Below are 25,327 nucleotides of genomic sequence, written 5' to 3'. Positions count from 1 at the left end.
TTATACGTATAAAATTTTTGTTTGCATCAACTGAAAGAGATGGAAAAAACACCTAACCCTCTGGCCACACACACAATGTCCCAAATAATATAGGCACTCTCCTCAAAGCACACAGCTACCTTGCACTCACATCCACCATTTTTTTGAAAATTTCATGGAAACTTAAGTCCCATTTAGGCATGTGTATCTGTATTCACGCACCTCGCCAACTTTGAAAATTCCAGCCTTGATGACACCTCCAAAACAGTTACTGATGCAGCTTGATGTATTTGTAGCCATTACCAGATATTGCAGAGAAAATAATATGACATGAATATTTATAGACTGCAGAATAAATGATAATTATACTCAGATATGGAAATTTGGAACTTCTTAGTCGTAACACATTTCTAGCTATATGAATTGAGAGCATTTTTTGCTGAAACATAAGGACATTACTGCACCTTACTCATGCATCTCTTTTTCAAGTCAGAGTTCCTTGCTCAGCTATTCTGTTTTGCTGGAATTTGTATCTAGCTGGCCAGAGGTTGGCACCACCACCAAAGTATTCTATAAGTAGCACAGAATCAGTTTCAGGACAGCTATACATTTGGCATAAATCTTTAAAGTTTGGTTTGAGTAGCATGTTTGTAATCATGAACAAAGTGACTTCAAGGAAAGCTCCTTTAATGCAATGCAACTTTTAACTTTTAAGAGTTAGCAACAACAACAACAGTGGCATTGATCTAGGCCCTTCAGAAGTTTTGAAATGCTAGGAGTTGAAAAACGTAACAGCAAGAAGTACAATTAAAAATAAACATGAACTTTATGGAAGGATATGGAAGGAAGGCAAAGGCATATAGGCTTTCACTGAGTATCCTCCCCAAAAGGGTAAGGTTCGTTTTCACTGATGTTACAAAAAACCAAACAAACCTCATTTCAAAAGAGCCCCAGGGAGGCATACTGCAGCTTTCATCACTGCCTCCAGGAGTTCCAGAGACACCATGCAAATCCCGGTTGAACAGCATGTATTCAGAGAAGCTGCCAGATTGAATCTCCAAGCAGCAGGGCCAGGGGATGGTCCCAGGGAAGTCACTGGGAGTTTTGCAGCTATTCACCTAGATAGGGACTACAGTATGTAAATAAAAGCTGTGACTAAGCAATAAGGGAATCATCCGACATTCCATGAATCCTTAAAGCCAGAGTCACTTTGGGCTGTTTTGTGGGGCCTTGTCACTGCTGTCTCTCTCTCATACATTCAACTGCCTGGTGATGGGGCACGTTCAACTAGTCTAATTAGACTTTAGTCCTTTTTTCTCTTGAGATAAGGACATTTAGATCTTGATCTTGCAAAGAGAATTGTTCCCATGTGGGGTCCTCCTGCTTGGTTCTCCTTGTAAACTAGGGCCTATTTTGCCCAAACACAGCTGTCTGCTTGATTTTTAAAATTAAATTTTACATTACTTCAGTAAAGATGCCAAGTTCTTTGTGCATGTTGCCTTGGCCCAGGCATGGCTATAAAGGTACCTTCTGCAGAGCACACTGACCTGTGATTTCTGGATGTGCTTGCACCACCTCCTCGAATCCACAGCTTTTGTTCTCATGAGAAATGACTTCTGATTTCTCATTGGCAGAGTCACTGGAAGAGTTATCCTTGTCACATCCATTCAGATGGCAGCCATATATCTCTTGGGGCTCTAGGGAAACCTTTTCAGTTCTATCATTCTTCTCTTTCGTATCTTTATTGCCTTGATACTGTTTAGATTTGCTTCTTTTTCTTTTATTATTCTAAATTGAGAAATATTTCAAGGACAGAAACATTACTCAGCATAGGTCAGACTAACTCAAAATATGAGCAATAAATTGTTCATTCTCTTCAGTTCTGAAAAAAGCCTCACAAGCTATAATCACTGTAATGATATTTACAGACCATGGTGTACTGTGATATGCTTTATCTGTTCAACTGAATATATACACTGTTTGAAACAAAAATAAAATGAAATATCAGCAGAAGTTAGAGTCCTATACCACGTTTATTTTTTCACTGCCTGGAATGTTTGCATTTTTAAACATGATAGCATCATAGTACAAGAAGCTTCTTTTCAAGCACCTGCTTTGAACTGTGCTGCTTCCACAAAAGTTTGCAATCACACTGGCTGAGCAATTCATAACTGTCAAAAGCAAAAATACTGACCTCATAATGTGACTAATTCCTTGTGGAGCATGTTTAGTGAGTATGTATACAATGGCATTTTGTTGTTTGCTTTAAATAAACAAAACCCGTAGGATTCATTCTGGCAGGTGCCCACTGGAGAATCCATGGCCACAGGTAATCCGTGATGGAACCCTTAGAGAACCAATCTGGTGGTGAGGGTCAGTCCTAGACATCTGGGGCATGATCTGCATGATCCTGACTTGGTAATTATCCTTATACATTGCCCCAACACAGATTATTCGTACTCCTGGCAGCCATAGCCTATCTTGGGTGGTTACTGGAGATTCTGCAAGGGGCTGCTACTGGCCAGAATATACGTATATAGTAAAGCTTCTTGTGCAGTATATGGGTACTATTTTGGTGAACCATTCTGTGTATTTCTAGAGTTTGGTTCCCATGTGTGTACCCTGCTGACCTGGAAACCCTACCTGAACAGCAATCTGGAGAGATAACAGAGGTGAATTAGAAAATAAGGTGAACATTTACTTTGAAGCCTTTTGAATACAGATGTGGATCAAATCATTTATCATGTTAGCAAACTAGCACAAGATTTGGCAACAATGATTGCTGCTACACTCTACTACAGAACGCTGATAAATGGTGTTAAATGTTTTAACTCTCAAGAGTGAGTCCTTACCTTCTTTTTCCCTGTCATATTCCATTCTTTTAGTACCTGAACTGCACTACCTACAGTAGGAAAAGATAAAAATACTTCAACAAATGTTCGGCTGTGATAAAGAACAACTGTGCTCAGAAATGATTCTCAGTCTCCTAGGTAGGTGATGTTTCTTATGTTTCCATTTGTTTTGAAAGTGTTTCACATGTTGGTGAAACAATTTATCTGCTGTATTTCATTTTTTATGTTCCTTGATGTCATATTTATTTGATTTACAGTTCATGCATAGTTTTATTATTTGCATCTACCTGTCTCCCTATCATATAACTTGTATTTTTTCATCATTCTATTTTGGAGATTGGAAAAAATTTCTTAGAAATTCTCTAAATTAGACAAATTTATGGTAGGAAAACAGTGACACAAACTTGTATATGGTGAGTATCTCTATATAATGTATCTATAATCTTCTGGTTTGAAATCTCTTATGCTTCACATTAGACTATAACATGCACGCTGCTTAGCATATGTGCTCTTTGTGGCCCTGAATCAGCAAAGCACTTAAACAGGTGTTTAATTTTAAGCACCTGCTTAAGTCCCATTGAAACCATATGCTTAAGTGCTTTGCTCATGTGTTTTAAATTAAGGATGAATTGCGGCCAAAGGTACCAAGGTAGCCTAGTACATTACTAACAGTACTTACCTCTCTAAGACAGCCTAGCTGGTTAGCTGGTGGAGGATTATTTAAAAAGAAAAATATTTAAAAACCTAACATTTTACTCCAATATCTCCTGTAAAATATCTGTCATATTCAGAAGACATGATGGTGAAATAAAAAGGCTTTATTGGCACTCTTAGGATGATCTGCCTAATTCACTCATCAAAATCATGGTCATCCAAACATATGTCAATGAACTTTTTATAACACACCACACAATTATGTGCTTTCTATGTATACTCTGGACAAACCTTAAAAAAAAAATCTATAGATGGAAAAGGCCTTTCAGTTCATCTAACACGTATCCTTGTAGATGTAGGATTGGTCCTTAATGTATACAGACTAGTACTGGGCACAATCTAATTTTACATGACTCAAGCAATGTCACACACATTAAATTAATCCATCATGTTCATGGTAGATTGTATGACTGGGTAAAAATAAGTGTCATTAGAAATTAAAAACATTTATTTGCTTTATTTCTTTGGATTTCCAAAACGACACCTCCTCAGCACTCTAGATGCCTCTGACAATTATTTAAAACAATGTTTCCCAAACTTGGGAACCTTGGGAAACTTGGGAGGCTGCTTGTTCAGGGAAAGCCCCTGGCGGGCTGGGCCGGTTTGTTTACCCGCCGCATCCACAGGTTCGACCGATTGCGGCTCCCACTGGCTGCAGTTCCCCGCTCCAGGCCAATGGGGGCTGTGGGAAGCGGCACGGGCTGAGGGACGTACCAGCCGCCGCTTCGCACAGCCCCCATTGGCCTGCAGAGGCGAACAGCAGTCAGTGGGAGCTGCGATCGGACGAACCTGCGGATGCGGCAGGTAGACAAACTGGCCCGGCCCGCCAGGGGCTTTCCCTGAACAAGCGGCATCCCAAGTTTGGGAAACGCTGATTTAATACATAATAGGTCCACATAAATAAAATAAACAGCAACCTCTCAATGTAGAATACTGAATAACCACAAAGCACAGAAATAAAATAAATTCCCTACTTTCCCCAGGCCACAAGTCAACTAGGAAAAATTGTAGCTAGTAAAAATTTAAAAAATGTTATAATTAGATTTAATTAATTCACCCAGATCCATGTTGGGGCAGATATAGACTCTGATTTCCTGTACCCGCTAAATATATCAAAATCCAACTGTTGTCAATGGCAGTGATAAATGGAGAATAGGATGCCTGTATTGAGATGCACCATATGGCTCTGATGGAAGAATTTTGATGCATGTGTTTATAGTTTTTGTGTTTACATTTGCTTTCTGTATCTCGGTATATAATTTCTGGCCCAGGCTGACTGATGCTTCTTGGACCAAATATTTTAGACAGTTATTCTAAAACAGAAATAAATATTTATATCCCTACATCTATAAATATCTCCTTTTAAAACAACATGTATATAAAGTGTGTAACACAGTGGGATACTCATAATGTCTCTGTGGGTTATATTGAAATCAGGCTACATAGACCACCCAGCTGCGGCTGTTTGTTTTTGAATATGCCTAGGCCTTTTGAAACCAGTAAACATACAGTAACTCTTAAAGCAGTCCTAACACCCTGAGGTTTGACAGGATTTCCTACTGGTCCACCAAGCATAGTAAAAATTGTTTTTTACAAATCAAAGGACTTAAATGAGAACTCAAATATATTAGTGTTACATTTTTACAAGGAGTGTTATTTAAATACAAATGACTTCATTTATCATTAGAGATGGTCAAGCTGTAAAATTTGAAGCTGGCTCCAGATTTGGAATGCTCCAAAGTTTCACTGGAGACTTGGTTCAGCCCATTATAAAAGGTAAAGACTATTAGCAAAATTCAAATCTATGTTTAAATTTCAGCACACACACACACACACACACACACACACAAAGTTCAGGGGATCTTGGCATTTGCTTCAGAAACATCCTTGCTTTTTATCATTGGTAACCTTCTTCTGATATATTGACTTTTATGCTTTCATTCACTTTATATTTAGAGACATTGTAGCTTTTCAAACCACACATTTTATCTTCTTTATTGGTCAATGTTTAGAAGCAATCTCTGAAAGGCTGAAATAGGATATGAAAAACAGAATTATTTCCACGTATTGCACTAACACCAAAGGATCCTGTCAGCGTCAGGGCCCAACTGTACAAACACACAGTAAAAGACTGTTCCTTCCCCAAAGATATTATTGCAATCAATCTATCCATCCTATTTATTTATATGCCCCCCATTACCATAGTACCTGAGCACCTCACAATCTTTAACGTATTTATCCTCACAACACCACTGTGAGGTAGGGAAATGTTACTATCCCCATTTCACAGATGGGGAACTGAGACCCAGAGATACTAATTGACTTGAACAGCATCATACAGGAAGTGGTGGAGTGTGGAATTGATCGTGGGCTCCCGAGTCACAAGTTAGTGTCCTAACCACTGGACCATCCTTTCTCTCTAATTTAAGACAAGATGAGACAAATGAATGTAGCAAACAAGAGAGGCAAGGAGGGGAAGGAGAATGCGTGTAATATATATGGACTGTATGTGCCTAAATTAATCATTCAAAAAAAATTTAAAATATAAATAAGTAAATAATTACCAGCGATCCCCACTGGCCTTCATCTTAGCTACTACTGGGCGGCGATTTCCTGTAAGTGTCAGGGTGGAAGTGGATTTTGAGGAGGGATTTAAAGGAGGGGAGGGAAATGACTTTAAAGAATAGATTGAGGAGGAAATCCCACACATAAAGAAAGATGTGGCAGAAAATGGAAAGACAGGGAGAAATAAATAATTAGGCAGTTCAGGCTAGCAACACTGGTGGAGTGAAGATGAAAATGACTAGCAATTAACAGAAAATGTACAGACAAGCAGTCATTTCAACAGAATTACAGCCCACATTTCAGGCAACTAGAAAGTATTTAGTGTTAATTCCTCATGCTTTAGTGAGATATGTACAGTATACTCACCATCCATAAAAGCTTGAACTGCCTTATCTACATTGTTATCAAATTGCTGTAACACCAGAACTATTTCATTATTGCTTTTGTTAGGAACAATTGATCGAACTGCATTGATCTGGGGAAAAAAAGAGGAAAATATGCAGTTTTAGCATATTCCTTTAGATGAAATAAAGTCATTCAGAAAAAAAGTGCACATGTATCTGAATTGCTTGCAGTTTTGTAATAGGTTATTTGTACAAAGTAACACTATTCATCTTCTGAACCACTGCGTGCAACCAACATATGCAATTGCTTCTAGTGATTAGAACTGGTAGTCAGGACTCCTGGGGCCAAATCCTGCTGTCAGTTACATCTGGTGTAAATCTGGAGTAATTCCATTGATAGAATTTTGTTTCTATTCCTGGACATACCATTCGGATGCCTTGTCTACACTACAAATGCTTTGCTGGTATAGCTATGGCAGTACAGCTGCACCAGTGGAGATCCCTAGTGTAGACATACCACATGCCAACAGGTGTCCTTCTGCCAGTGTAGAAACATCACATTTCTGAATGACGTTAGCTATGCTGACAGAAGCCCTCTTCTGTTGGCATACTTGCATCTACACAAGGGGATTTGCCCGTATAGCTTTGTCGGCTGGGGGCATTGTTTTTTTACACTCCGAACATAGCTATGTCAACAAATCTTTGTAGTAAAGAACTGGACTGACACCGTGTGACTTTGAACAAGTCACACAGTTTCTCCGTCCTCTGGTTTACCCATTTATAAAATGGGTTTAAAATACAGACCTACCTTGCATAGGGGCGTGGCAAAGGTCTGTTAATTCACATTTGTAATGTGCATTGGGATCCTTGGATGGTTGCAAAGTATTCTAATTAATAAAAAAAGTCATATGCTAAAACAAAGAGAATGTATAAAGCTTGTCCTCTGATTTGTCACTCATAATAAATGCAGTCTTGAGAGCAAAGATTTGAAAACTTTTAGTATTAAATATCTTACTACTGGTATTTGAAACAATGACATGGTGGGCCAAATACATCCCTGCTGCACTCTACTGAAGCCAATGGAACCCTCAACCTATGTAAAGTGGTATTACTCCATTGACTTCAGGTCCAATTTACACTAAGAATCTCTTCTACTGGATTTTGAATACAATATTTCCACTGGAAACCATCTTGATGTTTTAATTTCTTATTCCCACACAACATAGCTGAAAGTAAATAAAAATTATGTCAAACACATTGCATATGTCTCTTGTTTATGCTACTCAAGCTTTATTGGGCATTTAAATATAAAACTCAGAAAAACAAACTAACATAGGCCACTGGCAGCACTTTCAGAAAGAGAGGGATCAGCTCCAAAAAAATCTGATTGTTCCCAATCAGTTTTCTGAGCTATTTTATTGAGAAATCCTGCATTCATTGATTATTGCCTTATTGCAGCGTAAGCATTATCTGACACTCATTACTAGCCTGCCCTCTAGGGGAATGAATCTTAGATCTGTTTACACCTTCTTTTTGGATTAGTAACTAAAAGCATATGCTGTTGCATGGGTGTAATTGGTAAAATCATGTCTGTAAAAAAAAAGCCAAAAATGGAGGGCTCTCTCTTGTTTCCATGCGCTGTGTGGTCGTAAGCAATGATGCTGTTTATACATGTTCCCCAAGGTTTGTGTACAGAGCTGCAACCTTGCCGGAGGCATGACCACCTCTATTATGTAGCTTCCCACCTTCTCTGATCAACTGTCACATTCCAACTGCCACAGAACCTTTGGACTTCAACATTCCATCGGAATCATCAGTGATGATTCAAGCTGGTGACATTCTGCCCCCAAAATGCTCTCAGCCATGCTTGTAGTTGTTTCCATCACTGCACACGGACCCAACAGATATTCTAGGCTTATGAGTGACGCACAGAGAGTGACAATCGTATCTGTTAGGTCTCAGCACTCTGTCACACTCCTCCCCCTACCCAAGAGCATTTTTTTCCCTCATACCCTCCCCTTGTTTAGGAAGCACTTGACTCTCTACATTCCTGTTTGTCCCAGGGAAGTCTTGTAGGATCCCCTTTCTGGGTCCTTCCATCCTTGACCGACAGAAATCACAAGGAATGTCCCCATAATTTGGTCTCAGTCCATGGATCTTCACACCATTGTACAACTTGTAGGCCCACGTGCCTCATTTCCTTCCCCTCTGTCTTGGGGTCAGCCCTGTTGTTGATCCCGCTCCTTCCCCAAAGCTTCTGGTTCTCCAAGTCCCATGAACTGACCCTGAGCTCCTCCCCATGCCCTTTCTGAGGTGCAGGATCTCAGGACTGTCCAACTCTTGGAGGCTTGGGCTCCTCTTCTCCCCTGAGCCTAGTTCTACCTTTTCCTTTTTCTCACCCTTTCCCCATGGGGTAGTTCTACTCTCCTCCTCTCTTGTATTGTTCCATCTAGGGTGGTCCAATTCTATCAACTCAGTTAAAAAAAAAAAAGGATCCACTTGTTTTTTAGTCTCTTCTGCTGTACTAATGAGTACTATATAAGAAGTCATGTTGTATGTGCCACTTTCCTTCATCTTACAGAGTTATGAAGAGGGTCAATGCACTGGGTGGGGGGGAAGGGAGGTGATCCCTATAGTGTGGTATTAAAACCTGCTATTTCCCTTCTCTCACTTGTGTTCCTCAGCCTGCCAAAATAATAGCTGATCATGTCCATTCTAAAGAACACAGCCCATGTCACTGCCAAAGCAGCAGCAGCACCACATGCTACACTGGGAACACTGGGTTGCTACCAGAGCAGGAAGACAGCTCGCCCGGGCTGAGCCAGGCCAGACTCTCCCTCCTGGGACCATACACCTAGACTTGGCACATGGCCCCAGCATCCCATCCCCCTCTCAGGGGGACCATATGGGGCAGCAGTCCCCAGCCAACTTCCCAGGAGAGAAGAGAGCCAAGCTGGGCTCCCCCACCCACCCTGGACCCTACATATGGTGTCAGTAGTCTATCTACCACCCTGGGATAATAGCCTTTTCCTGATGCCAGCTAATGTAGTTAGTCCTGTAGCTCAAGTGGTAAAGTCTATGCTGAAGCTTCAGGGTACAATGATCCATGATGGGCTTTTACAGCTATACATACTGAAATTTGAGTTTCATCTTTTTCTTTAAAAAACCCTTAGGAAATTAAAGACAAAAACACTATGCTGCAAGAACAATATTCAGGTTGCAAAGTAATGCACTCAAAAGTTAGGAAATGCCAAATTTACAGTTGCCCCATCATCTTAATTTGGCCTCCATGTGCGGATGCATTACGCTAGTCTTTAATTACATGATCACTTGCTTTTTTTCCATAGAACCCAGCGTCTCATACACTGCACAGCACAGAAGCACCAGGGTTGCATGGGCAGCCAGAAATCTGGCATGTCTTAACTTTTGAATGCTTGGCTTCACAACCTACATTGTTTTTTAACAGATTTTGTACATAATAATGATGTTTGGGTTACAATTTTCACAATGATCTGCTTAAAGTGATTTAAGAATCCCACTCTCATCTGGGTATGATTTGATTCAGCTGCTGTACCACTAATACCTTTATGTTAATGAAGACAGCACTGTGTGAATTTTTGGGGGGAAAGAAATGCTCTTCGCAGTCTAATACTCTTGCATCACTGAAATTCCATAATTTAGTTGCCATTTTTACAATCTGTTTTCTGTCAGCAAGCAGATGTGTCTCAAGTGTGACCACATTCTCATTGGATTATAATAGACTGGGGTCTTAAATTGAAACAAAACACTTTCATGCCTGGCGCTGGGATCTTGCCCTATGACATACATATGTAGCAAGGGACAGAATAGTTTGAAACTATTTTTTATATGATTTCACATCAATAAGCATAGTAAATTAATTTTATTATACTTGTCACTGAAACACAGGATAAAAATTGGTACAAGAAATTGGAAATAGTTTGTTTCATAAGCACTGAAATAGCATTAATACCTGAGAGTCTGCAAAAACAAACATTTACAGTTAGTCTGTATTAATACTGGTACGTCCTTGTTTTATTTGAGAGAACTCAGAATATTTTCCTATTCAACGGAACCCAACCATAAGATGAAAAAATATTAAAAGTAAGACTAACAGAAAGTCAAATATTCGTAATGACTCCATGAATCACCACAGAATCATAGATATGTAGAGCTGGAATGGACCTTGCTCACATAGTCCATGCTCATGCAGGACCATGTAAACCTAGACAATCTCTGACAGGTGTTTGTCTAACCTGTTTGTAAAAACTCCAATGACAGGGATTCCACAACCTTCCTTGGAAGCCTGTTCCAGTCCTTAACTATCTTTATAATTAGAAAGTTTTTCCTAACACCTAACCTAAATCTCTCTGGCTGTAGATTAAGCCTATTACTCATTGTCCTATCTGCAGTGGACATGGAAAACAATTGATCACTATCCTCTTTATAATGGTCCTTAACATACCGAACAAAACCACTGCGCTACAAGAACATTATTCAGGTTGCAAAGTAAAGCACTCATAAGTTAGGAAATGCCAAATTTACAGTTGACCTTGCTATCTTAATTTGGCACCTTTGTGCTTATGCACTATTCAGCAGTCTTTAATTTCATAATCATCTGTCTTTATCTGGTCTAGATGTAAGGACTTCAAATATTTTTAATGATTCCATGTCATCATGTGGTTGCAGAACAGGCAGTCTAGGGTATTAAGGGGTTAGTTAACAAACTTGCTGAACCATTGACAATTATTTGTTAACGTGTTCCATCTTGGCAGATGAGATCAGCTGGGATGCTCTCGCTGACAGTAGCTACATTTGTACATTTGGGGCCTAGACACAGAGCAGGTTTCCACATTGGTTTGAAGGAGCCTGAGTTTGCTCTCCTTGAGATTATGCTGCAAGAGCTAACTACTCTGTGTTTCAGTTTAAACCACTTCCCTAAAAACAATCAAAACATAAAATACAAACCCCGAGTCCTACAAGTGAATGCACACAGACAGACCCCTGCATCCATACACAGTCCCATTTAAGACCCTGATTCAGCAAAGCACTTAACCACATGCTTAACTGTAAGCAAGTGTTTAAGTCCTGTTGGTTTAAGTGCTTTGTTGAATAGACTTAAATACATGCTCAGAGTTAAGCATGTTTATATGCGTTGTTGAGTTTGGGCTTTAAGCATGTGCTTAACTTTAGACATGTGCTTAAGCCACACTGAAGTCAATGAGACTGAAGCACATGTTTAAAGGTTTTACAGAATCAGGGACCAAGTAAATGGTGGTCCATGAAGGAACAGGGGTTTGTGCACATTAAGTAATATGCAGAACTGAGCCCTAATTCAGGGATTACTGGGGATGTGCCAACAACCAGCAAAGAGCAGATGTGGCAACAAAATTCAGAAAAGGGGGAAAATGTTAGCAAGACCCTTCAAGGTAGCTAATTTCTACCCCAGTTTTATAAAGAACAAACCTTGTCAGACAAATTTAATTGTTTTTCATAGGATTTTTTTCAAATATGGGAAATCCTTCTGAAGACAATCCTGAATCAACTGAAAGAATAGTAAACTGATTTATTTTAAAGTAGGTACAGAACAACTGTTAACTTTGATGAGTGAGACATGCCCACAAAGGGCTGGAGGACACTGAAAATTTGGCCATACATGGCTTCTGTCCACCTAAGAACCTCATGGAAACAAGATGCATGTCTCATAAGGCTATCCCAATAATCCAATCTTGCAAATACATAAATATAGCATAAACTAGCAGTGAAAGCAGTCTAGTAGCAGTAAATGTCCATGTCTCCACCAGAAACCAATGCGGACATTTTCATTTATTCATTTGGATCCTTCGGGTTCCTGTCAAGTCTCGACTGGTCTCCAGGTAACTTTAACAATACTGCTGTTAACAAGCATTAGGCAGTAATTACTGCCTGTTTTCTTCTCTCTTTTCTACCCCCTTCCTCATGGCATCTTCCCCAAAGAGGAAGTTTTTGATGAATAAGTAACATCTCTGGGGTTCGCTGAGTTAGTTTATACACTCCTGACAAAATGACAAACTAAACTACTTAGCTGAAAGCTCATACTTCACTGCTGTTGTGAAACCTCTGTACATAGCTGCTATAATTCCCATGAGAAAAGTTACTACTATGGTCAATTAATTTAAAGTGTTCACTTACCATCCTGATATATGCCTGATCTTGATAACTAACAAGCCAGTTAACAACCAACTTTGTTTCAACCCCACTGAACAGTGCTAAAATTAATACTGGATTTTTTTTTCACTTTAGATATAAAATTAAACTCAATAGATTCTACTAGATATGAGCTGAACTAATTTTTAAAATATGGGTATCTGAGAGTACAGAGGCATCTGTCTTCCATATTTATTTAATGCCATGCCAGTGACAAGGCTGTGTGGTTCAGACGAACGCCCCAATTTTTGCAGTGGGATCTTCTAGTGGGGACCCCTGCAGAGTTCTACTGGATTCCAGAGTCCAGGCGTTTTAGCCATAGTGCAGGATATGATAACACTTTTGTAGCGACCACTTTTTAAGGTCACGGATTACTCCTACAAAAGTCAAATTAAACAGAAATGTGCAGGTGCTGCGGCAGCTAGCATCTGACCCTAAAGCAACATGTGCACATTTCTCAGGGTAGAGGACTTTTCCAGCAGCTTAAGTATATGAATGAGTTTATCAACAAAAGAAAAGCTGTGATAGCGTCCATACTCATTTGACATTTTTCTTCACTCAAAAAAACTGTTCATCACACTCGTGACGCTGGATTGTTTGTTTCTGGTAAATACTGAGCAAATTCTGCTTCACACAGCAATAGGTCTTCAACAAATATTTTGGGTTTATGATAAAACCAAACATTTGGATGAATGGAATGAAACATTGGGACATTTCAGGTGAAAAAAAAAAAGGACTTTCTCAGTAAAACTGCGTCACTCTAAGGATGGAAATCTATATATACACACTTTTTAAAGGCCTGATTCTTCAGCATCATTGAACACAAAGCCTGATCCAAAGCCCAGTAACATAACTGAAAGTCTTTTCATTGACTACAATGACTTTGGATGAAGCCCATTGAAATCAACAGAAGCACATGAAACAGATGCTAAGTTAGGCCTTAAAAAGCCACAGTGAAATATGAAAATGAAAACTGTCTAACTTTTCAAAGGCAGGTTTCACTCTAAACACTTCTCTTACCACTTTCACTTGTGATGAGCTCTCTTCCACCCCTGCCATCTCACAGCCCTTTGTTCACATTCTTGTTACATTTTAAATACCAGCAAATGTATCTAAATACATTTATTTGTTGTGCTTTATCACACAGACACACCTGTTTGGTACTGTGGATGCCTCTGATATTTTAAATGACAAAACAATCAAAACTAAACTGTGACCAAACCCTCAGAAAAACGTCAGCAAAACTCTACCCTCAACACAACCCCACAAGAGATATTTTGCCTCACCAAAACCTCCATTCCCCAGGAACAATTGCATCCATCTTGCGCTAACCTCTTCAGCTACCGGGAGCAACAGGAAGAAAAGGTGGGCCCTGGAGCAAGCCCTGAAGGTTAAATAATCCTGACTATTTCAGATCAAGAACAAAGTGAGTCCCTGTCATGTAGAATGGTCCTCTGCAAACTTCCCCTCGATTAAACCCAGCTTGAGCACCTCCACTGACCCATGCTGTGGTAGTACCATATGAACACACTACGCATTCAGTTGTACCTTCTATTCTCATTCCTTCCTGCTCAGAGGGCTCCATCACCCCAGAAACCGAGCGTCTATTTCTTCAAGAGGGGTTCATTGGCAGTGCACTTTGCTTTAGTGTGAGAGTGAGTGTAATAATTCTCCACTAAGGAATTAATATGGAGTTAAAGCAATGAGACAGAGCTGATTTTGGCCCAGTTTGCCCCAAATGTGATTAATTAAATCAGAACAGCTTTGGAATAGCACAACTGCAGCAGTCTTCACTAGCTATGGAAATTTTCATTAGGCTGCCTGGCTTTGCAGGCCAATGCTTACGCAAATCTCTCAGGAAAAAATGTTATACAATAAGATGTGTAACAGACTAAATGTACAAACTATTTTGGCTGAAACAGTAGGAATTATTTACAGAAATATCACAGGGTATCTCAGCAATGGTAACATTCACTCAGAACTCTGAAAATCAGGCCCTGATTATCATCTTTAGGAGCCCATATGTATTTAATAGCCTTACTTTAGGTACCCTGCTTTGAAAATTTTGGTCTTAGTCTCCAAACAACTTGTAAAATGGCAATAAAGATGGTATTTCCTAGAAGAAATGAGTGACTGGTCATGGAGACAGCACTTTTCAGAAGGATGGACACCATTTGGATTAACCATTTTTAAACCCACTACTGCTAAACCTCATGGGTTTTGGACTATATTTTGTTTGTGGGGAATGAAATGTAAAGCATGGAGAGCTTAGCCACAAGCCTGCAAAAAGTTACACACAAGAGTAAGTCTGTGTGTGCACATAGTCTGTCTGACTTCATGTGAATTTTCACAGGATCAGGGCCTGGATACATAATATGGTCTACTAGAGATGGGGTGGGAAGGAAGAATGGGGAGGGAAATGCACGGCTGTTTAGGTTTTGAAACTATTTTCATAACTTTTTTAACATAATTAATGGCAAAGGGTGCCCAAAGCTCAGGATAGGAGATTAAATAAATCATTATTGTTTTACTTTTCTTCAGTTTCCCATAAAATACCCAACAAAAAATAAATATCAGACTCATCACATTTATCCTGCTGCAGTGGGTGTTTATGACTGCTTCTTGCTTTATGAATTTTAGTTTTCTAAGTGGGAAAGGAGTATGACCTTGGGTTTTTTTATTAGATTGCATTAAAGATGTATAATAGTTTCTTATATCCACATCATCTGGTGCATACAACTGGTGATCAAATTTATTTCTTAAAACTATATTTGTGAATAAAATTAAAATCAAGTCAGCCAGGCAAATTTGTTTTTTCTTTGCTCAGATTTCCAATACCTTATTGAATGACAACCTAGATATGCCTTTAGAATTGTCTGATAGAAACAGCTGAATTTGCTTGGTGTATTTTCAGCAAAATGAGATGTATCATGCCATCATTTAGTGGGTCATTAAATTTTATCTTCCATAGTAGAAACAAGCAATAAGATGCAACTGCTGTTAACCTAATTTTCCCTCGGCATGAGGATTTAGTAACAGTGAATGATAACGGAAAAAACAGATATAAAAAAGTAACTATTTAATGTAATGTATTGATCCAGTAATTTTCTTGCTTTAAAAATCTGTACAAATATACAACCAATGATTTTGAAAAAACAAACAACCAAACAAAAACCACTTGATACACCCAACATATAGTGCCTTATCTGGAGTAGCAGATATCTAGAGTCAGTGAGAGTTCTTCTTTTGTTTCTTCCAATGCTATACTTCTTCATTCTTAATTTAAGGCAAAACAGGAACCAACGAGTTGAAATTTAAGTCACATGGTAAATGATCATAACTTCTTGATTGATTCACTGAACTGGGTACTTGGAATTATTGTAAGTTGCCCGGCACGAAGAGATGGGATTTACTGACATAATTTTCCATTGAAAAAGGCATTAAACACTGAGTACTTCAAACTATCAAGGACTAAGGAAGGCACTCATTCATTGAAATACAGAATACACATTCATATTGACATGCAAATTCTCGAGTATGATGAGGGTTCCGCCAACCAATAAATATGAATTAAGAAAAACATGAATTCTGAAAAAACAGACACCCAAACTGTGCACATCAGAAAACTAATGATTCCCCATTGGGGGCTATAACGCAAAGAGGTTCAATATAAAGGAAAGGAAACATATTTGAACAGAAGAAAACAGAAAGGGGAAGACAAAGTGCTAGAAAAGGGGAGAACACTCATCAGGAACTCATCCTCTCTTCTATACCAAATCTAAGCCAACACTGCATATGCTGTTTACTCACCAGCTCCATTGACATATAGTGGGCATGAGTTACTGTGTGACTATTCATCAGGCTCTCTCATTGATAATCTGTAATAGCTCACTCAGAAAGACTTTAGGATCAGCAGTTGTCCTGGTTCATCAAGCCTTTAGAAACTAAAGGCAATGTCTAAGTTACCTGCAAGTGAGGTGTATTACTTGAATGAAACGCTGATTACTCTATTTGTGAATGCTGAGATAAAATGGCAAATACCTAAACAGATGATTACTTGCTCCAGATTCCTATTTCTTCTCTCTGTTACACAGTTTATATTACTCCTGAACTCTCTACCACTTTGTGGGACAGCTGCATTTACAGTACCATGGTTCCATGCATTTCTGGTGTCACATCACTTTTTCCTATTGCTGGTTCAACCAAATTGTTGAATTGCAGAACTGAACCTAGGACAAACTTTTCCTGTGATAAACAAATCATTTTATATCAGCTGGAAAAAATGCTCATCCAGGAATCCAAACTTTCAAATTTATATACTCTCTCTTTCCTTTGGCAACCTCAAGGATAAGAGAGTGACTTCACATTCTCACCAGCCTGAAGGGTATGCAATGGGCCATAGCTGTGTCTTATGATATGATGGGGCTTGTGCATATTCTTCATTGTTGCATTGTCCCCTTTATTCTGGCTTCTTTCAAACTACTTTTTGAGCCAAGCTCTGCCCTTCTTTATACCTTGTGCAACTCATGTGGAGGCAACAGGCTTAATGCTGCTATCACTGACACCTGTATTTACTTGTATACCTGAAGTCACCTGTATATGCCTGGAGTATTTTCCTGACAGCAATGGACACTACTGACTTTAACATGCACTTATTCCTGACTTGAACCTGTGTCACAGAGAGCCAGATTTGTCTCAATGAAACTACACACAGGGTATAAATCAGGCCACAATTTGGCCCTTTCTGCACTTCCCCAATTTAAAGCTCCACCTCACTTTTCCAAATAGTATCCCTCCAAAATATTCTGATATTAAAGGGGCACTGCCAATCTGAACTTTTTCAAAACGATTAATTTCTAAAAAATCTAGTTTCTCTTACAGCATTTTAAAAAAATTCTGTATTTTTTTTCCTGCTTTCCTACTGGTATTGGTTAAGTCCTTCTAAGTAAAAAAAGAAACTGACTGACTATGGGCTAGATCCTCACTTTATGACCTGACCTGTGGCAGTGTGTAGTTATGCTATCCCAGATGCAGACTGTGACTCCGAGAGTCAGACCGTCTCCTGGTCTTCTCTGTGCTACATGTAGGAAGTGTCCTGTGCTGAATTTATACCAGGCACAGCATACATCATTTCCACCCATCACACATTGTGGGGAACAGAGACAGGACTCTATCCAGCCCTGCCTCTTCCTGCCCATCTGTGGTGGAGGAGAGATGTGAGTAGCAGCTCTGAGCCTTCTTCCCCTGCAGTGCTAAAACGTGTACAGATAACCCATACCAGAGTGTAATGATGTACCTTATAAAAAGAAAAGGAGTACTTGTGGCACCTCAGAGACTAACCAATTTATTTGAGCATAAGCTTTCATGAGCTACAGCTCACTTCATCGGATGCATACTGTGGAAAGTACAGAAGACGTTTTTATACACACAAACCATGAAAAAATGGGTGATTATCACTACAAAAGGTTTTCTCTCCCCCCACCCCGCTCTCCTGCTGGTAATAGCTTACGTAAAGTGATCACTCTCCTTACAATGTGTATGATAATCAAGGTGGGCCATTTCCAGCACAAATCCAGGTCTTCTCTCCCCCCCCCACAACACCCCCCGCCAATTATCATACACATTGTAAGGAGAGTGATCACTTTAGATAAGCTATTACCAACAGGAGAGTGGGGTTTTGGGGGGGGGGGGGGAGAAAACCTGGATTTGTGCTGGAAATGGCCCACCTTGATTATCATACACATTGTAAGGAGAGTGATCACTTTACGTAAGCTATTACCAGCAGGAGAGCGGGGTGGGGGGAGAGAAAACCTTTTGTAGTGATAATCACCCATTTTTTCATGGTTTGTGTGTATAAAAACGTCTTCTGTACTTTCCACAGTATGCATCCGATGAAGTGAGCTGTAGCTCACGAAAGCTTATGCTCAAATAAATTGGTTAGTCTCTAAGGTGCCACAAGTACTCCTTTTCTTTTTGCAAATACAGACTAACACGGCTGTTACTCTGAAACCTGATGTACCTTATGGTCCTTGGTCCCTTACAAAGGGGTGCAGGACTAGTGAGGATCTACCACTAAGCAGGAGAAACAGTGAAATTGACTTATACATACACAGCACTGTCAAATGCACAAACTGACAAACAGGAAAAAAAATTTTTTTGCTAACTTTTTAATCATCGTAACTTTAGACATTGGCTGTAACTATAGTAGGAACATCACTTTAAAACAGAAACATGATTTTCAAGGGAATGGTATCCCTTCATATGGCAGTAAGGGAGTTTCCGAGGGTGTGATGTCATATATGGGAATAACAGAAATCTAAATCACAAATATTGCTTTCTCACAGAAAAATAAAGATATTTTTCTTCAGTCAACATTAAGACCTGACCCTACAAACACGTGTGTCTGTGCTTAACTTTATGTATGAAGTCAATTTATGGTAAAGTTAAGCATGTTGAATAGATATGTGCAGGATCAGGGGAGCAATAAATATGTAAATATAGTTTAGGGTTATACAGATTGCACTGTACTAATTATTCGAGCCTACCTTTTCCTTGATATTTGCAGGAGAACTGATTTCTGCCATCTCTATTCAGATGAGAATAGTCTCTGTGAAGAGGAGAAACATTAAGAAAAAGATTAATTTACAGGTTTAGTGATGACTTCTCACTAGAGGGCAGAACCTGCAAAGACTTACACATGAGCGTAACTTTAAGCAGGTGAACAGTCTCGATGACATCCCGTGGGCAGGATGGGAAACTGGGTTGGTCTTAAGGCTTCCTGACCGATCACACACACTCTCACCAACAACTTCTGCTGCACATCACCCAAATTAGCTTTAAAAATGTGCTACAATATATTCTATAGCTCATTTGATGACCTACATCTGCTGTGTAATACCCTAAGAATGGCCAGTATGGATATAGACAGATGGAAGAATGATCCCCAATCTCCATCTTTTGCATCAAATTAATTGTTGCCATGCATCTTCAAAGCTTTAAACACAGGGTATATCTAGGGCATATTCAATTGCTCATATTTTGTTGGTCAGCAGTAGTCTTTGTTTTTGCCAAAATAGGATTCCATAGTCTACAAAATCCAGTCTTAACAAGCTGATGCATCTTGGAAGTTCTCGGAGGCACAGCTGAAAAGTACTCCATGGCTGAGCTCTCCAAAGCCAGTGAGGGGATTTAGCCATATAACTCCCATTAAAATTAATGGTGGCTGTGTGGCTAAATCTCCAAATCTGCTTTGAAAATCTCAGCCTAGGAATGGAATATGCCTGTGGTTACAGATGCCAGTGGTGCTCTTTCATTTACACATCCACTTAATTAAAACAGACCATAATTGCACACACACAACACAGGACTGAAAGAGGGATGGGAGTTTGAAGGCTATGTCTACATTTCAAATGCTACAGGCAGGGCCACTGTAGAGCTTCAGTGTAGACACTCACTACAGCGACAGGAGGGGTTCTCCCATCATTGTAGGTAATTCACCTCCCTGAGAGCCAGTAGCTAGGTCGACAGAAGAATTCTTCCATCCACTTAGCACAGTCTACACCAGGAGTTAGGTCAGTTTAACTAACTTGAGACGCAGCGATGCTGATGTAAGTTTTCAGTGTAGACCAGTCCTAATGGTCTAATCCTGCTTCCACTGCAGTCATTTGCCTCTGATTTCAGTAGGGGACAGAACTGGACTTTACATTTCAAAACAAGTCTTACAAAATACATATATACATACAAATAAGTGTTTTGGTAGAGGAGAATTTAATTATAACAAGGGCTTGGCCATAGGGAATAAGAGCTTGATCACTCACAAAATCCCTATTCCAGACTGTATTATACATTTATAAGAAAACAAATGGGAAGGAAGCATTTTCCATTTTCCAGTCTTTCAAGCAGTAACATTCCCTTCCCCCTACCTCCTTTTCTTCCTGTTCTAGCCCTTTGTTTGGCACCTCAGATTTCCCATAATTTTACTAAGGGCAGGGCTACACTTGCAGATGTAGAGCGCTGTGAGTTAAACCCGCCTTCGGAGAGTGCAGTAGGGAAAGCGCTGCAGTGTGTCCACACTGACAGCTGCAAGCGCACTGGCGTGGCCACATTTGTGGCACTTGCAGCAGCATTGGGAGTGGTGCATTATGGACAGCTATCCCACAGAGCACCTCTTCCCTTCCTGGCGCTGTGGCTTGTGGGAAGGGGGCGGGGAGTGCGGGGCATTCTGGGTCCTGTCCCAACGCCCCGTGATGCATCGGTTCACATCCCAGCATTCCCTGTGCTTCCGTCCACATTTGGCGCCATCTTTCAACGGTTTTTGTACTGTGTGCTCTTGTCTTCCTTTTCGGTCTGCGGGAATGGAGCCTGAACTGCTGAGGAGTATACTGACGAGTCTCGCCAGCATGTCACGTTTGGCAGTTGAGTTATTCCTTAAGATCCAGAGTGACAGTGAAGACTCCGACGATGATATCGACTCGAGTAATGCAAATGACATGAGTTTGCTTGTGGCATTCACGGACATGCTCACCACCTTGGAACGCCGCTTTTGGGCTCAGGAAACAAGCACTGAGTGGTGGGATCACATCGTCATGCAAGTCTGGGATGATGAGCAGTGGCTGCAGAACTTTCGGATGAGAAAAGCCACTTTCATGGGACTGTCTGAGGAGCTCGCCCCCCACCTAGCGGCGCAAAGACACGAGATTGAGAGCTGCCCTGACAGTGGAGAAGCGGGTGGCTATTGCAATCTGGAAGCTGGCAACTCCAGACAGCTATTGATCAGTCGCTAACCAGTTTGGAGTGGGGAAGTCGACCGTTGGAATCGTGTTGATGCAAGTTTGCAGGGCCATTAATCGCATCCTGCTCAGAAGAACTGTGACTCCGGGTAACGTGCATGACATTTTGGCTGGCTTTGCACAAATGGGTTTCCCTAACTGCGGAGGGGCAATAGATGGGACACATATTCCAATTCTGGCACCAGCCCACCTAGCCTCCAAGCACGTTAATCGGAAGGGCTATTTCTCTATGGTTCTCCAGGCGCTTGTGGATCCCTGTGGGCGTTTCATTGACATTAACGCAGGCTGGCCCAGAAAGGTGCATGATGCACGCATCTTTCGTAACACAGGCCTGTTCAGGAAGCTGTACCCGCTATAACATTTGTGAAGGGAAGGATGAAAGATTTACTCAGGCATGGGACTCGGAGGTTCAACACCTGGAGGCTGAATTTGAACAGCCAGAGAGCAGGGCTATTAGAGGGGCCCAGCACAGGGCTGCAAGGATTAGGGATGCCTTGAGGGAGCAATTTGAGGCTGAAAGCCACCAGTAATGTCTGGTGTGGTGCCCTGCACGGGACTGAAGTGCGATAGGAATCTGTGTTTGCTACGTATGATACACTGACGAGCGGTGCCTATTGCTTTCCTGGGCTAAGGTTTCTTTTACGTTATGCAATAATAAAGAATGTTTTCAAAGCCAAAAAATCAATTTATTGAAAAGAAACACAAAGGGCAAGGAGGTGGGGTGGGTGGGGAATGGTACAATCACAGATTTGCATATGTCCTATCTGGAGTGCTGTGCAATGGGTGCTGCACTTCAGGATGGCTATACTGCATGGTGATGGGGGTTGAGTGCAGTGGGTAAGGCTCGTAGTTTTCAGGGCTGGGTGGTGAAGCTACACGTGTTGGAGGCAATGGGTGGCGGTAAGAACCCGGATGTTGGGGAAAGTGGCTTGGAGGTGACATGGTGGCACAAGGGAAAGAGTTTTGGGACAAGGGCTGCACGGGGTGGGGCGGGCGTGGTAGTGCTCCGCCTGCATGGCTACGAGTGCCTGGATCGAGTCCGCTTGGCGCTCCATGATGCTTATCAGCCACTCTGTGCTTTGGTGCTGGCAATCCACATTCTGCTGGCGGACTCTCCTTTCACTCCCCCACCACTCCTGCACCTTTTTATTTTCATTAGTTGAATGCTGCATGACTTCATGCCACATGTCCTCTTCGCTTCTACGTGGCCTCTTCCTGATTCTTTGCAGCCTCTCAACCATTGATAACATGGACGGCTGAGATCTCAGGATTGCATCTGTAAAGGCAAAATGCAACACTTAACAGAGGCAGCATTGTTCACACCAGACAGATCAATGATTCCCCCATACTCAAGGGCAAGCACAGTGTACACAATAGCATAATTTGCCCATCCCACAGCAAGCGCACATAACCCATGGGAGCCCCAAAATGGTGAGTGAGCACAGGGTCAAGCGTGACTGATTGTTTCACAGCTGTACTGTCCTCTGGGTTTCTGTGCCTTGGGGAGAGAAAACAGCGGCAAGGGGCCCCTATACTGAACACTGTCCCCACATTTTCCGAAGGAGTTCGTCCTGAAAGATATCTCGCTGCTGAGGGTAACCTGGGAAGCAAGGGAGGGTCTTCTACTGCAATGCGGCTTCCACCCTGGCCCATATGCAGCTTCCCCCGCCCCTCACGGCACAGTGGCGTGGACAAGTTAGCCTGACTGGGACAAGGACCACAGTGGCTCTCCTGAAAAACCTGCGCAAGCGCATTGCCCAGCTTCTGCATGAGACCTTTGAAGAGATCACTGAGGCCAAATACCATGACGTGAGAGAGCACATCAACGCCCTATTCCGCATCTAGGCATGCATGCAGCCCTAACCCTCCTCGCCCCAAGAGCCCGCACCGAATAACTTCCTTCCCAAAATAAAAGCCGCTTACCGGGAACCTCCTCTGGTGTTTGTCCTTCCCCAAGCACTGGCCGCTGCGACTGGCTACCTTCCTCCTGGCTTGAGAACAGCTCCTGGCTGCATGCATCTAGGGATTCCGGGGTGTCTTCCTCCGCCAGAGCACCCTTGCTCCCGCTTTGCGGCTCCTCCTCCTCCTCCTGCCTTGTTGTATTGGCCTCTGAGGTGTCCACGGTGGTCCTCAGCATGGAGGTGGGGTCGCCCCCACGTATCACATCCAGCTCTTTGTAGAAATGGCAGGTTGTGGGGACAGCACCGGAGTGGCTGTTTGCCTCTCGGGCTTTGCAGTAGGCATTCCGCAGCTCCTTCACTTTAACCCTGCACTGCAGTGCGTCCTGGTCATGGCCCCTTTCCATCATGCCCTTGATATCTGCCCGAAGAGATCGTAATTCCTGTGGCTGGAGCGCAGCTGGGACTGGACAGCTTCCTCCCCCCAAACACTGATGAGGTCCAGCACCTCACCATTGCTCCATACTAGGCATCGCCTGGCGCGTGGAGGCATGGTCACCTGGAAAGATTCGCTGAGAGCACTTCATGCCTGGCTGAGCACACAGGAAAGGGATTTTCAAAATTCCCAGAGAATTTAAAGGGCGGGTCTGATCGTTGGTCATAGATATTTAGGTCAGAAGGGACCATTATGATCATCTAGTCTGACCTCCTGCACAACGCAGGCCACAGAATTTCACCCACCACTCCTGCAAAAAACCTCTCACCTACATCTGTGCTATTGAAGTCCTCAAATTGTAGTTTAAAGACTTCAAGGAGCAGAGAATCCTCCAGCAAGTGCCCCATGCTACAGAGGAAGGCGAAAAACCTCCAGGGCCTCTTCCAATCTGCCCTGGAGGAAAATTCCTTCCCGACCCCAAATATGGCGATCAGCTAAACCCTGAGCATATGGGCAAGATTCATCAGCCAGATACTACAGAAAATTCTTTCCTGGGTAACTCAGATCCCACCCCATCTAATATCCATTCACAGGCCATTGGGCCTATTTACCATGAATATTTAATTACCAAAACCATGTTATCCCATCATACCATCTCCTCCATAAACTTATCGAGTTTAATCTTAAACCCAGATAGATCTTTTGCCCCCACTGCTTCCCTTGGAAGGCTATTTCAAAAACTTCACTCCCCTGATGGTTAGAAACCTTCGTCTAATTTCAAGTCTAAACTTCCCGATGGCCAGTTTATATCCATTTGTTCTTGTGTCCACATTGGTACTGAGCTTAAATAATTCCTCTCCCTCTCCGGTATTTATCCCTCTGATATATTTATAGAGAGCAATCATATCTCCCCTCAACCTTCTTTTAGTTAGGCTAAACAAGCCAAGCTCCTTGAGTCTCCTTTCATAAGACAGGTTTTCCATTCCTCGGATCATCCTAGTAGCCCTTCTCTGTACCTGTTCCAGTTTGAATTCATCCTTCTTAAACATGGAAGACCAGAACTGCATACAGTATTCCAGGTGAGGTCTCACCAGTGCCTTGTATAACAGTACTAAAACCTCCTTATCTCTACTGGAAATACCTCACCTGATGCATCCCAAGACCGCATTAGCTTTTTTCACGGCAATATCACATTGGCGGCTCATAGTCATCCTACGATCAACCAATATTCCAAGGTCCTTTTCCTCCTCCATTACTTCTAACTGATGCGTCCCTAGCTTATAACTAAAATTCTTGTTATTAATCCCTAAATGCATGACCTTACACTTCTCACTATTCAATTTCATCCTATTACTATTACTCCAGTTTACAAGGTCACCCAGATCCTCCTGTAGGATATCCCTGTCCTTCTCTAAACTGGCAATACCTCCCAGCTTTGTATCATCCGCAAACTTTATTAGCACACTCCCACTATTTGTGCCGAGGTCAGTAATAAAAAGATTAAATAAGATTGGTCCCAAAACCGATCCTTGAGGAACTCCACTGG

At 41.5% G+C, this 25,327-nt stretch overlaps 1 protein-coding gene across 9 annotated transcripts in view; it reads right to left on the bottom strand.

The window, feature by feature from the left end:
* The window catches only part of SPATS2L (spermatogenesis associated serine rich 2 like), a 135,279-nt gene that overhangs the window by 41,164 nt on the left and 68,788 nt on the right, over nucleotides 1-25,327 (bottom strand). For 3 of the 9 annotated variants that reach the window (XM_037912754.2, XM_043525282.1, XM_037912752.2), the window contains 4 exons: nucleotides 19,204-19,265; nucleotides 6,477-6,585; nucleotides 2,832-2,881; nucleotides 1,527-1,767 (listed from right to left, as the gene is read on the bottom strand). In XM_037912754.2, the coding sequence (XP_037768682.1) occupies nucleotides 1,527-1,767; nucleotides 2,832-2,881; nucleotides 6,477-6,585; nucleotides 19,204-19,242 (439 nt within the window). In that variant the 5' untranslated portion in view covers nucleotides 19,243-19,265. Of the gene's footprint in view, nucleotides 1-1,526; nucleotides 1,768-2,831; nucleotides 2,882-3,510; nucleotides 3,537-6,476; nucleotides 6,586-16,468; nucleotides 16,625-19,203; nucleotides 19,266-25,327 lie in introns of those variants that run through there. The other 6 variants (XM_037912751.2, XM_037912755.2, XM_043525284.1 and 3 more) reach the window with 4 other exon arrangements.

The sequence above is a fragment of the Chelonia mydas genome, chromosome 11, assembly GCF_015237465.2.
Source record: "Chelonia mydas isolate rCheMyd1 chromosome 11, rCheMyd1.pri.v2, whole genome shotgun sequence".
Classification (NCBI taxonomy): domain Eukaryota; kingdom Metazoa; phylum Chordata; order Testudines; family Cheloniidae; genus Chelonia; species Chelonia mydas.
Note: the sequence above shows the minus strand (reverse complement) of the source record. Positions and strands in the feature narration are given on the sequence as shown.